Raw genomic sequence first — 14,552 nt, 5'->3', positions numbered from 1 at the left:
GTTGTTAGGAACGTGTTGCCACAGAAAACCAACTTAGCCTGACTGTAACTACACTTGAGAGTAATTGGGGCAGCAGGAAGGTTTAACAGAACCCAGATTTTGTTAAGGAGCTTTTGAACATCCTGGCCAAACATCATAAACCCAAAAAACTTTAGAATGAAGTTCTTGAAATGAAATGTTGGTACTGCACCCAAACATCTTTAGTTTAGTCCTTACAGATTACCATATATGCAAACAATTACAGTTAACCCATTTTAGGGACTGCAGTTGATTCAGATCCATCTGAGCTTTTGAGTTCAGTCAGAAAGGCCTTTGTTTTGGTTTGGATTTTTTTTCACTCTGGACAGTGATTCCTTTTGTGCCTGTCTTAAGAAGTCTTAGGTTTTTGAGAGCTTCTCAGTGTACCAGAATGTGAATGGGGGATTCAGTTGCACTTTATGCTGTAATGTTTCTCTTCTGAAACACTGGGTGTTTTAATGTGGGCAACACTGTATACCAGCAGGTTATTAACGAAGGCTGGCACTGCAACAGGTTGTAAAACCATTCGCCCTAACACTGCACTTCACGTCTGAGAGCTTCATGTCTGGAAAGGCCTTACTGCCTGGACACACACACTAAACCTGACCTGTGCATTTTTCTTGTGCTGCACCAGATCAGCTCAGCTTTCCTGAAGCCTACAGAGCTCAATGACATGAGGTCTTTCAGAATAGTCAGCCTGGGCCCAGCAAGGTTAACACAGTATTCAAGCTGGATCCTTTCACACATTTTTCTCCATATCTGTCCCATAATATCTTGATAATTAGGGGTTGTTACATTGCACTTAAAAGGTAAGCAAATAACTTGTTTAAATAGCTAACATCAGTTGCCCCCAAATGAAATTAATGTAATTGTTTTTTTAGTCCGAATATTTGTGCAGTATTACAGAGAAGTTACTCCTGGTGTGGATTTTGCCTCTGAAGTCTTGAATGATCTTCTCAATTCTCTGCTCAAGAAGTGTTTGTTGCAGGAAGTATTTCAGATACTGAATGTAACTGTACAGATCAAGACACTGGTAGGTGACTTACTAATATTTTTGCAATCTTTGTTCTATAGTGTCTTAGTTTTTTTGAGTGGTATGCTGTTTGTAGTAATCAGTTTTATTTTACCCCGGTAGTCAGATCTTGGGCATGGGGAACAATTCAAGAGTTCCTATTATAAAATCTCTAAGTTTTCTTATTGAACAGAGTTGCAAAACTGATGGTGCTGCTTTTTTTCCCCCTAAATTAGCCAGCTGTGGATGTTCTTTTGAAAGTTTTTGAGCATGTGGCTTCTTTGAATTTAAGAGATGCTGTGCCTACATTAATCCATACCTTTTGTAAGGTAAGAGTTTGTACTACTGCTGCTTGTTGGAATTCCTGCAGTATATTCCCTGTTTTAAAACCCAAACATATTATTTTAAAATATAGTACGGAAATAATATTAAAGGTGTTATTGTGAGTAGCTGAGCTTGTTGTACAAGTTTTTATTTATCCATTCTTTCTTGACTGGGATTCAGTGTGACATATTTTTCCCAATGCTGTTTGCCACTTACCTGTGAAAATGCATTAAATTATCACAATTTTTTTATGGTTACTTTTCTTACCTTTTTTGGTATTACAGCTCATTGATGCTGGTATGTTCCTTGAGCTAGACCATTTTGACTATATAATTAAGTTACTTCAGCAACTGCAAGTTTCCAGGTGGGAAATAAGTACTGTTTCAAACATGAAATCCAGGTATGTCTATGAGGAGCCATTTGCTAATTATATCTGCCTAGTTTCTTCTTCAGATTATATTTTTAAAAATTTATGTAAAATCTTTAAAATACTTTGAAGGAAAATACTATCATATCATGCCTAATTGTATTTTAAAGTGTTGTCAATCTTCTGTGCTTCAGAGATCAAGGACTGTTAAGTCAAAATTTAGATTCTGACCACAGTTACGATTAGTTTTTTCCATCATTGTACAGCCTTCTCCCCACTGTCCTACAGGTTTATATAACTAATCAAATTGGAAACATAATGGTTCAGTATATCATTTATGCAAAGAGTACTTCTGCAATAAATAACCCTTCTAGGCAATAAGAGGATTAGTTACAATCTGAAGTAGTTCTCTAGTTTCCTTTGCAGTGTGACTACATAAGCACTTGGGGGCCAGCACTACTGGGAAGGAGGGTCAGTTTTTAAATACTACTGGATTATGCTGTACAAAATGTCAAATCTGTTCCAAAACGGTTGATGCCTCCCCATCACTTGAACAAGATTGTGATCCTTTTTCTGTATCATCTGCATTATACACACACACAAGCTGAGAAGCTGAATTTGTGATCCATAAACACACCTTTGATTCTTAGAGGAAACCAAATATGCAGCATCTCCCATCTGAAAACAAGCCACTAGTGTTCCAACTGAAACCACTGTAGAAATTATTTACTGCTTTTGCATACTTTTTCCATAGAGCACTTTCAGCCGTGGATGGCAATGTTTTACCAATGCAACTTACCACACATGCTGGAGGTCATTTTAATCACTTTTTGTATCAGGAATCTGATTCATAAAGCAATGACTTCTTCCAGGTTGCCTCCATATGTGTGTGAGTTCAGCTAAAGGTGAGCAGTGACTTCTATCTAGGAAGACTGAGCAGATGTGCTACTTTAGTTCTGTGTGTTGGCACGTTCACATGTGGGTTCTGCATCTCTTCGTGGTAGCATCGCACTGGGCAGATGTTTCCAGTGGCAGCATCAGAATCAAGTGCTGTGCTCATCGGTATTTGCAGGTGACTAGCACTTGTCACTCTGTCAGAAATACATACAATACAATTCTGCATTGACTTAGTAGATGGCAAGTCTTATTTGTACCTTTGCAGTTACATCTCAACTGAGATAAGGGATATATTCTGTGAAAAGAGCTCAGCTTAATTATTTGTTTAATACATTTACTGACTTCTCTTGGCAAGATCATAAATTAGTGTTTTCAGTGTGAAGTTTGCATAATGTGAAGTAAATAGAATCAAAAATCATATCAGTTCATTATTTATGTGGTATTTAGTTGTTCACCTTCTGCTAGTGCATGGTTTAGTTCAATAGGGTGTGTTAAAATTAAGTACTAATATTTTTTTCATATAGAAGATTTAAGGAAAGACATTTTGAAAAGAACTGGCTTTTTGATTTCAACTTGGCAGTGGATGAAATTCAGGTACAGTATGTGCATTCTTCAAACCTGTTGAAATACTTAAAACTATGTCTTCTTTAAATGAAAAAGAAATAGCAATTCCTACACTTCCCTAAATTAGAGGGCTTTATTATTGAGCATATTGAGCTTATGATAAAATATTTCTGTGCAAAGCCATGTTTGGGAAGGCCTAAATGGAGGGGAAGACTGTCTTTGGCTTTTCTCTGATGTTATTTTAATTTACATACTTGTAGTTTTTATCTTCATTTTGCATATGATTGAAATACAATATATAACTAAGCAATATTTCCAGTGTCTTATATTTGTTGTGCTTTTAGTTGGTAGTGGTACATCATTCCTCACCAAAAATTTATTTAATATATTATTTAGCAGATAGAATTCATATCCAGTATAGAAACACGCAATTGCAAAAGGATGACAACACTAAGCAGGAATTTTAAAGAATAAGAAAATATTGTAAAACATTCTTTGATTGAACAGTTGGATGTTTCGTATTCAAGGTCATATTACTTATTATGCTCAATTATAATATAGTTTACATATTATCACACATAATACTCAGATCCAAACACTGAAATATAAGACAGGAAGAACTTTTTTTTTTACTCCTTTAACATCAAAGTTCTCAAGTGATCTGGCAAACAAATGACTAATTCATAATTCATACAGAAAATAACCGTAAATTCAGTGTGCATTGTGTCAAAAAAAAAGGGATAGTAAATACTGGATAAATGCCAGTTCTTAAATAGGATGAATAAGTTATGAGCTTCCCCAGCTGGGGTCATGACATAAAAAAAGGAATTTAATTTCTTGAGGGACAGCAGTAATTAGCGGTCCGTGCAAGTTAGGCAATATGTACCTGTTCCATATCAGCATTAAGGCTGGCAGTAGCATTTCATCTCCATCTTTTTTCTGCTCTAAGGCTATGCCACGTGTATTTCTCAAAATTAAACATATTTTCTGTTTGGTGTTCTGGAAGCAGGTTTGCTTATCTTTATCCTTTGCCTTCCTCACAGCATTGCGAGGAAAAAATGGATTGGGCCAAGCTTGGAGCTTTGTATCTTAATGCAAGAACTGGATGTGAATGTTTTGCTGATTTTCAGAAATTACTTTTATCTATTGCTGAAATACTAAGCAAAGATTCTGAGACAGACAGACCAGGAGTTCCTTTTTGTGATTTTGCTGATGCAGGTAAAATTAAAATACAAGAAATGCTTTTTGTTCATCCCTATTCTTTATAGAGTTTTAAAAGAGATAAAAAATGAATTCACATAGTTTTCTGATTATTAGTTAATTTTTTGTTACAGTGTTCAGAATTTCTTGAGGTGCAAATGCAATCTGCTGTAATGTTCAATAGAAGCCATTTTTATAGAAGTAAAATCCATAGTGCTTACACTTAAAGTCAAAAGAAAATTCTGAAGGAGGAGCAGTTGAGCTTTGCGAAATCAAGAAGAGAACACAAAATTCATGATCTTATAATAAGAATGGCCTGTACTCAGGACAAAGGCAAATGTTAGGTATTGCCATGTGAAGTGTCACACTATTAATAGCATAAATAAAAATTTGAGCTGTATATATATATATACAGTTGTGTATTTTAAAGCACATTAAACAGGGTTACATCATGTATATAATTTATACTTTTGTTTTCAGTAATGTGGGGTTTTAAAATTATTTTATTTTCTAAAGAACTTAGAGTTCTAGTGTTTTAATAGTTCTGGCAGGTTTTCTTGTTCCTTTCCTCCCTATGCCCCTTCATTTGCATATCTGTATCATTCTTCCTGATAAGCTCCCTGATTACCGAGGCTCAGTGAAGTGTATCAGTGGGATATTGAAGTGTTTTATGAGAAATGACTCAGATACTTTTCAACCTGTATTAACTACTAAAATGTGATGAACACTTACTCCAGATATATGGCATGACCTTTCTGAGCACAGACTTTCATATTACTAAACAGCTATCACAGCTTCCATTTGTACCACAGAGAGGATTTTGGCAGAGTTTGGAATTTAGTCTGTCCTCCCTGGAGCCTTGGTCTCCAAACTGTTAGGCACCTCCATCAGTAAAAAGTTTTTGAGCACTCACCTCCAATTTGCTTATTAATAAATTATATACTTGTGCTACTGCTTTAATATATTAAAAGCATACACAAAATAGGAATTGCAAATATGATATAAATATTAAATAAATACTGTATTTTAAAATATTTTATAATGGTACAAAAGGTATTCCCACACCTGAATGGATTTTGTGCTCACAACCGTACTTTGAGATCAAAGAGATTGTGGTTATTTACTCTACTTTCCATTGCTAAGACTTAGGAAGTTACTACTTTTAATGGCAAATATTTAAGAAAACGGATTTGATATTTTCCTAGTGACTGTGTTTTTCAAGTGTTTCATTTCTTTAAAACTGCATTTACATGTAAAACTTTTTAAAATGCTTTGTTTGTGTCTTTCTAGTAATGAAAAATTCACAACATAATGAAGCAGACAAACTTTTCATTGGGAGGACTGGAATAAGTGTAATGTATTCTTATCACAAAGTACTGCAGTGGACAAAGGTATACTTGACTATTCTTAACCTTCATTGGAAATTTTGCTATACTTCCCCAGCTCACTTTGGATAACTGACTTGATGCCTATAAATCTGTACTGCTAAGTTAAATCTGCTGTATTTTATGTAAATACACTACTTGTTCACTGTTACCGCTGCTTTCTCTGACCTTTCCCCTTTCCCTTCTCATTCTTACACTAGGGAAGGAAGGTTTTGGACAAATTGAATGAGCTACAGATACAATTTACAGTCTTGAAAGGACTTAAAGGTGCAGAGAGTTTTGCCTCAAGATGTCAGATTGTTAATAAAGCTGCAGAGGTCTTCCTTCATTCTGGAAGTTTGGATGGAGCAACAAGGGTATTGAGAGGTAAGATTTTGGTTTGAATTTGAACAGTTCCTTTCAGATAAAAGATAAAAGCTGGTCTGTGTTACAAAAGTTAGTAACTAATACTGGGACAACAGAAGCAAATCTGATCCATCTTACTGGTTATTATTCTTGATACGTATAAGAAACACTATAACTCATACCTACTAATTTTCAGAAAAGTTTTCACAGTAGTCTGGTATCAACAGCATTCTACTCAAAAGTCTGCTGTAATGAGGGAGGACTGCAGCTTGGGAAATGGCCCTACCCCATGTAGATTTCCTTTGAGCCAGGGGACATTCAGTGTCAAAAAAATTCAGGCTTGGGCCAATGCAGTGTTTCTTTATGCCTCACAATATCCCTCCCCATTCAATGTAATTGCTTTAGAATAGTACCATATTTCTGCAGTTAAATAATACATTATTTCTGGCTTTTTGGAATTCTGATTTGCTGAAAGGACTAGAAACTCAGAAGTGTAAAGAATAGAATGTGTTCTGTAAATTAATACTGAGTTGAGGATCCAAAATTTGCTACTCAGTTTTATAGGTGTACATAGATATATACATATTTATATATGCCACTGAAAGACCATTTTACTTCCATGATATTTTAACAAAAGGGATTGTTTACAATATAAAGTTTTGGAGAACCCATCTGAGAAGCATTTGTTATAAGAAATGAATTATTAATAACTAGAACGGCGTTTTCTATGCAGAACTGAAATTTGTATTTTTTCCACTTTACATTACATTCTTAATGGCCAAAGTCTCAGCGCCCAGCAGTTTCAGTTCATAGAAATAACACTGCACTGTTGTTTGCCACAGAGTCAGAGTGGACCACCAATGCACCATTGTGGCCTTGTGATAAAACGGACATCCTCAATCGACACAACCTGTTGCGTGCATTGGTGCACAAATACTTGAGTAAGAGTTTGTACAGGCAGGCATTTGAAGTTCTGCAGAACTTCCCAGGTTTGCAAAAACATTCTGGTAAGTAAAGAAAAAGGTACTGAGTTAAAAAGTTAACAGGTGATTTTGTGCACTTCTTTCTCTGTTTTCCACCTAAATTATTTTCAAGAATTAAGATGGTTTTAGACAAGCTCAGGGTTTTTTTCCATAGTTTAAATACGTATTGTACTCTGCAGCTCTTGCCACACAGGCACACTCTCAGGTACACACATGGTGTTCATACACGGGCCTGTTTTTCCAGTTGACTCAATTACACAGGGCAACAAGAAAGACCCAGTAAATTTTTAAGCATCATAGAGTCTACATAATGAATTAAAATAGGGATACCATTGGCACAATTAATTTTATCCTAATTTCAGATGAATGCCTCAGGGTTGGTTTTTTTCTTTAACTGAGCCAGCTAACCTAGGCATCTTTTACATCCTGTGCTAAGTAAGAACTAAGTGCTTTTGTGGGCTCCATTTATCTTACAAATTTTAGACATGTACTTCAGAATGAGATGTGTCATTACTTAAGCTCCACTGAGGAAAATTCAGCTGATTCTTGTGGGTATGTCTCAGTCTATTGCCAGTGTGTGCTTTTAGGAATGTTAGGAGAGGTTGGTTGGAAGACCATCTACTCCGAGAATACTGAAAGGATCAGAGCATGAGGTGGATACAAGGCTGCTCAGTCCTGCCAGGGACAGTTCAGAGTAAGGGTAGAAGCAGAACTGGAAGCATCAGGGTGACTTTTGTTGGTGTAAATTTTAAGTGTGAGAAATCAGGTAAAGATTGTATTTGTAGGCTTGGGCAAATGAATTTATTTTGATCTGATCCTATTGGGTTTTACACCAACTTATTACTTGAACCTTAGCACTTCTCTTTCACGATGTGAATGAACTACTGTATGAAAGGACTTTCAATGAATAAAGAATTCATGTTATCCCAACCTTGTTCCATTTTGCTGATAGAAGCAAAACCCCTCATTTAGATACTGATTGTGAAGCAGTTCTTCAATTAGATTTGCATTTGACAATTCACTAGTTAATATTCTTCATTTCATTTCAGATACTGTAGATGTCTCTCAGTACAGCTGCCTTTTTAACAAGCTGATAAATGCCTCTTTTGAGAACAAGAACCTTGGGGTCTCATCTTCTGCAGTAGACTTCATGCTTTCAAAAAAAATTGCTATTGATTTTCTTTTACTTAGAAGATTAATCACAGCTTTGGGAACAAGTTCTTTGTGGTCTAAAGCTAGAACCTATTACAAAAGTAAGTTGGTTCTTAAACAATATCCTTCCCTTACAGTCTTTGGATAACATGCTCTTAACATCTCAGTATGTTGAGGAGAAATGGGTGAAAAGAAAACCATTTCTGTGTTACTATCAAGAATTTATTTGTAACCAAAATATTTATTAGGAAATAGTGAGTTGAAAATAAGAATCTGTGCATACTATCTGGCATGAAATAAATGTAATTCTGATTAAATTAACTTTTTACATTCAGTTTCAGAATTTCAGAAATGTGAACCCTTGAAATGGTTGAAAATTGCATCATCTTCACTTTTTCATTTAGGCAAATCACATTTCCTTATACATCTCTTTAGAACTCTGGTGGTAAAAATATCTAAGATTTGAGAAGTCTGGCTAAGAAGTTTATCCTAAGTATATGAAAATTCCATTCAACTAAAAGCTCATAGTCAGTAATTGTTTTCAACTCCCCATTTCTGAGCGAAGATAATAACTGGGTGGGTCATCCCTCCATATTGTCACATGATCTACTGTTTGATTCTTAGAATTGTGGTGGTTAGCAATTTGCTTTGAGTCCCTCCCTCTTGGGGTGAACACTTTTCTATGTCTTTTTTTCTTCTTTTCTTTTTTTTTTTTTTGAATCTCTGATATGCTGTATCCCAGCTGGGTTGCTGGGATCACTTGACAGAAGTTAGGGGAGCAAAACAGGAGATGCTGTTTAAATGTTCTCTCACTTTGGTCATGACTAACAGAGGTTCTGTCTGACCTGCTATAAGTTGTACTTGTGCTATTACACACTTGGTGTCTCCAGACTTCTGACAGAGTTTTTTAATCATAGCTGATAATACTCGTTGAAAAAATAACACTTTACACCTGTAAATATTATGTGTGAACACTATTTCCTATCTTCTCAAAACAAGCCATTTCACAGGTGAAATAGTAAAATCCATTTAAGGGTTTGGGGTTGGGTTTTTTCCACATTTAGTCACAAACAGAAGAAAACAGATCTATGTTCTGTATTAGTAGTCCTAATTCCTCGTGTTTCTGCACTTACTCTCAGGTGCTTTATCATTGGGTTGCTACCCACAGCTGCAGGGAAATTTACATCACAAACTCTTGAAGATTCCATCTTACCTGTCTGAAGTTGAGATGCTGTTGGCCATTGAAATATTTCTTGTTTCAAATGCCAGTGATATTCAAAATCCAATGAGCACTAGTCGGACTCTTCAAATAGTAGTGAAAAGGTTTGTTGTCAGATATGTACCATTCTGATTGTATTTGTTCATGTGATCATAGAATTACCAAGCAATATTATTTTCCACTGTCTGGGAATGGGAATGCTTGGTTTTAAACTTGTTTTGAATCGTTGTTTCTGAACTGGTTGTAGAACAGTAAATCTTAGGGGGGTTTTATCATTATTATTTCTACACACATGTAGCAGAGAATTAGTTGTTCCAGAGTGATACTGGCCTGTGTTCCCCAACTGAACGCATCTTCTGCACTAAGAATGTACTGTGTTTTCAAAAACAGGTCTACTTGATACCTTGCTATATTGATTGTTGTGTTGTGGTGAAATAGTGGAGTAGAAAGGCACAGTCAAAATGTTAATTCTTTCAAAAACAAACTCTTAACATTTCTTGACTGTTTTTTGAAATGTGCCATTTTACTTCATTTTCTTTATGAGGAATATCTCAGTATTAAATTTGTTGAGCCCCCCTCCCCCCCCTGCTCCCCATTTCTGTGAGTCTGAATACCTTCAGATTAAAACATGTTTTGTTGCTTTTTCCCTTTTGTGCATAAACCACCAACCATTGTCACTAGATTATACCTGTAACTTTATTTTTCAAGACCCCCTTTTCTCTGAGATTAACTGGCTCAGTATCAAAATGTGAAGCTGCGTAGAAAAGCTACATTTGTTAAGGAGTATCAGCATGAGCATCTCAAAACTTCAGTACTTTGTCTTCCTTCCTCTCTATCCTTCTCAAGGAATACATCTTTTAATTTTGTTCCTTTGATAAATGAGAAGTTTTTTATCTCATGTGTTCATGTGTATGCTATTGTACCTCTGCTTGCTTTCTTAAAGATTAAGTTCTGCTCTTGCAAAAAATACAGGCACAGCATTGTTTCAAAGGTGATTACATGCTAAAAACTAGTAAACCTTTTGGATTCAAGCATGTACACGAATTCTTGCTGTATCCAGTTCATTAAATATTTTCCGTTCCTTTACTGAATTTTCCAGCCTGGAGCCATTTTTTCATGAAATGTGCTGTGAATATTACAGAGCTACTCTGCAGTGCCATTAAAGCCTATTACTTTTCAGTACTGTAAAATATGTTAAATATATACTTTTTCTAATTTCTTAATTCTTCAGAATAATTAAAAAATGTGTCAGAAATGAACATCATATATTACCAGTGAAGTGAATAAAAGGCATTGTTTTAATATTTCTGTAATCTTTCTGCCTGTATAGTGTCAGGCGAGCGATGCAGTGCCTGTATGGTACCTAATTTTGTATTTGTGAAAATTCTCTTACAGATGTGAAGATCAGACAGTTCAGAATAACAGTTCCTATCAAGTGGCAGTGGAGAGACTGATCCAAGCAGCTCGTTTATCTGATCCAAAGCTTTTTCTTAAGCATATGACAATGAATGCTAATATGGAAGAAGTTTACAGCCTAGAGCTTTCATTCGCTCTCAAATGGCTTCAGGAGAATATGAAATGGGCTGAGAAGGTCTGGCTGTTTCAGTAGTCATTAAATAGTTAAGACTTTTAGTTTTTAATGGTTAAGCAATCATTGTTGAAAATAATACAGAATAATAAAGGCAGTTCCCCCTGGGTTCAGACTGTGCCTTACTGATTAACAACAAGGTTTCAAACTCAAGTTGTTTTTAAATACTTATGTTGATATAATGCAGATAATAGCACAGAAAGAGTATTTTTTTCCCTAACTGTATAAATTGTCACACTGACTTACATAAATGTTTTGTAACAGCATCAATAGATAATGAGGACGCAGCAGCCTCAGAACCTATGTTCTTTTTTTACTGAGAATGTAGCACTAACTTGTTTTTCCTAGCAGGTGATGGTGTAAGTGTGGTATTAAAGTGTAGATATAAGTGCATTGATTGAGTGTATCTGCTCTTCTTGAGTGAGATATTTTCCATGTTGCTTCATAGTCTGTAAGTAAGACATGTTTCCTTTTGCCTTCCTCACAGTAACTTGTGGGGTTTTTGTCCCATCTGTGTGCCCCTTAGATCTTAATTTTCTTACTCCAAAAGCCCAATAAAAAGCACTGAGAGTAAAATAACTTCAAAATCACTTGAGACGTGCCTGACTTGGGATACTTTTCTTCACAGAACTGAGGGGGTCTACACATGTTGCTCACAGATGAAGGTTTAGTTGTATCTTGGTAATAGCTTGTGTATGGCTGAACATTTTTATGTATAGGTACTTCCACAGAAAAGGAAAGCTTGCTTTCTCCCTTGGTTATGCTCTTGGAAGGAGGTGTGTTTGCCCATTTTATGATTTCCGCCAACTGCATGATGAGACAGAGGCTTCAAGCAGGCTCATTCTACCATTCCTGGTTCTTCAGGATTTTTTCTTTTTTCCCGCCTGCAAATTCTGAATCAGATTTGGAGTATGGATTGCTCAAGTCACATTTCATCCACTGATCTGCAGCATGAGTAAGAATAGACACACATTTCATATCAGGGAAAACCTGTGGCAAATCAAATGGACCTCTGTCAAAGTTGATACTTGCCCAAGCTCCCCACTTGTGTAGTGTTAGTTTAGATCTCCAGTACCAACCTTCACAAAGGTACCAATAATACAGGTCTTTCAGGCCTGCTCTCCATTCCTTTCAAAGCTTTTTGTTCTGAACACTTCTGCCCTTCTGGTTATAGAAGTCCATGTGTGTTTAAGGCTGTTCCATCATAAGGGAGATCAAGACAGTGGGTTAAGACCTCAATGTTTGAAAAAGCTTTCCCTCCTTTGGGGCAGTGTCCCTTCCAGCAGCATTATTGCAAGTGTCCTTTGTGCCTCTGAGTCACGAAAGCAACTATGATCTTAGTACTGGATGGTTTTGGAGGGGTGTCAGTGGTATTTCTCTTTGGGGTAGGTTGCCACTCTAATCTTGAGGTTCATGCTATTTATCTGATGTCATGAATCTGATCATCAGTTGTTAGATTCCTCATCCTTTTCAGAGCCAGGTCCTGACCTTTTTCAGTACCACTGCTCATCCAGTCTGTCTGGGAGTTGCTACTGGAAGAGAGAGGATTGAATCTGATGACCACCACAATCACTACTTTGCTCCTAAGCCAGCTATACAGAAGAATGCAAGGATACAAACTCTTGTGTTTTCACAGAGTATCATTCTTCTGTGAGGATCTCATCTGCCTTCCCTCTAAGAAATGGTAGATTCAGTAATAACAATCAGGTGGCATTTCTTTAAAAGCCCCTTACCTCAAAATTTCTTGAAGTACAGTTGGCACTACGTCAAACTTTGGGTTCTACCCCTTGGTATTCACCGAGATGGTTCTGCCATTTGTAAGGCCATCTGCCTGGCCAGATCCAATCGGATTTGCTGCCCAGTAGCTCTGCAAGACTGGGGAAGAAGTGATCAGGTTTCTAGTGAGGGGTCTAAACTGATGTGCTTGCAGCCACTCCAGCATTAGTCATAAGAGCAATTTTGAAAGGTTTCAACAAACTAAAACTGGTAGTGAGAAACTAAGTAATTTTTGCTAATTACTTTTTGTAAGATGCTTTGTAGCTTAATCTCCCTTGGAATTAAACAGAGGCCATCTGACCCTCAGCTAAATCCCACATTTCTGTAAGCGATACCAGATGTGGCTAATACTGTGTTTGAGAGATGCAGAAGGACAAAATTATCTTTGTAATCTGTATGGCTTCAAAGCTTGGGATGTTCTGGAGACAGCAGAATTTTTTCCACTATAAGCAACCTTGAATTTTCACTTAGATCATCCCCGCCAAAAAAATCCACATGCTGCTTTATTTTTCAGACAGAAGTTAATCATTGACCTTCAAGCTTAACTTGGAACTGTGTAAAATTTTTGCAATGGTTTGGCTCCGTCTTCTGAGTATCATCTTCAGCTGATAGGTTGTTATCTCAGGCATGTTTTATATCAATGAGCAATGCAAGTTCCCCCCATCATTGCTCAGTTTTGTTACAGCCGAGGCTTCTGGTGTTGCTGTCAATATACTGTTTCTCCATATACATATATATATGTATATGTATGTGTATATATATATATAGTACATTATAAACCTATAGGCAATTTAAACTACTTTGCTGTTTAGTCCTGTATTTCACATTTTTGTACTGTCTTGGTCCATATGAAATACAGTACAAATCTGGTCATTTTGATGTGTAATAAAAAGCCAGGAAAATTTCTTGAGTAACATTCTTGGTATTTTGGTAACAGAAATTGCATGTCCCAAACAAGAGAAGACTCCACTGTGGAATGGAAACAAGCCTAAAAAGATGGAAAAATTTCCCAAAGAATAAAGTTAAGTACAACAGAGATAATGCAGTTTTGCAGAACCAGGCACTCGGTATATTCACAGTATCCATACTTCTGCTTTTTCTGAGGTGTACCTTAAGCTGAAAGAACTTCTGTGTTTGACATTAAGAAACTAATTTGATACAATTTTTCATATAGGAAATAAATGTATGTGTGCCTGTTTGCAGAGAGAGTCAAAGACAGGAAAATGTGCAGATGAAAACTTTCAGTAGCTGGGTGTAGACAATGCTGTACTCCTTTGGAACGTTGTTAGATGCATGAGAAATTCTCTCTGTGAAAATCTTTTTTCAGTTTTCACTGATTACACAATATGCTTTTGGAAAGATTACTTTTGTTAGGTACGGACTGTGTCTTGTAACTAAAACAATGATGTTGTTTGAAAACTTAATACAGTGTTATTTCAAAGCATTGATAGTTTTGAGAGTTTCTTAACCCACATGAAGGATGGAGATGAGAAGCTGGAAATAGGAGCTTGATATATACTGTGTTTTATAAAGAGCAATTCGTGGGGTCACTTTGGAGAAGTTGTTAAGATGTTAATAAATGTTTTTTATTATTTATATAAAAGTATTCAAAATATCTGTGTCTGTATTGTCATTGAACCATTTAATTCAGACCCCTGTAATTAACATTTTTAGGTATGCAGGAGAAAAAAGGAACAGCAAAGTAGACATGGACAGTTTAGT

The 14,552-nt window shown here is 36.2% G+C and overlaps 1 protein-coding gene across 1 annotated transcript in view; it reads left to right on the top strand.

Annotated features, from left to right (window-relative positions):
- The window catches only part of TOPAZ1 (testis and ovary specific TOPAZ 1), a 38,774-nt gene that overhangs the window by 21,306 nt on the left and 2,916 nt on the right, over positions 1 to 14,552 (top strand). Inside the window, exons 10-21 of the mRNA XM_071561256.1 lie at positions 900 to 1,051; positions 1,267 to 1,359; positions 1,639 to 1,754; positions 3,146 to 3,212; positions 4,226 to 4,400; positions 5,673 to 5,773; positions 5,968 to 6,133; positions 6,955 to 7,119; positions 8,145 to 8,348; positions 9,387 to 9,570; positions 10,862 to 11,057; positions 13,768 to 13,897. Coding sequence (XP_071417357.1) covers positions 900 to 1,051; positions 1,267 to 1,359; positions 1,639 to 1,754; positions 3,146 to 3,212; positions 4,226 to 4,400; positions 5,673 to 5,773; positions 5,968 to 6,133; positions 6,955 to 7,119; positions 8,145 to 8,348; positions 9,387 to 9,570; positions 10,862 to 11,057; positions 13,768 to 13,897 — 1,749 coding nt within the window. The remainder of the gene's footprint in view (positions 1 to 899; positions 1,052 to 1,266; positions 1,360 to 1,638; positions 1,755 to 3,145; positions 3,213 to 4,225; positions 4,401 to 5,672; positions 5,774 to 5,967; positions 6,134 to 6,954; positions 7,120 to 8,144; positions 8,349 to 9,386; positions 9,571 to 10,861; positions 11,058 to 13,767; positions 13,898 to 14,552) is intronic.

The sequence above is a fragment of the Pithys albifrons genome, chromosome 7, assembly GCF_047495875.1.
Source record: "Pithys albifrons albifrons isolate INPA30051 chromosome 7, PitAlb_v1, whole genome shotgun sequence".
Taxonomy (NCBI): Eukaryota; Metazoa; Chordata; class Aves; order Passeriformes; family Thamnophilidae; genus Pithys; species Pithys albifrons.
The sequence above is the reverse complement of the archived record's forward strand: the minus strand, read 5'-3'. Positions and strand labels throughout refer to the sequence as shown.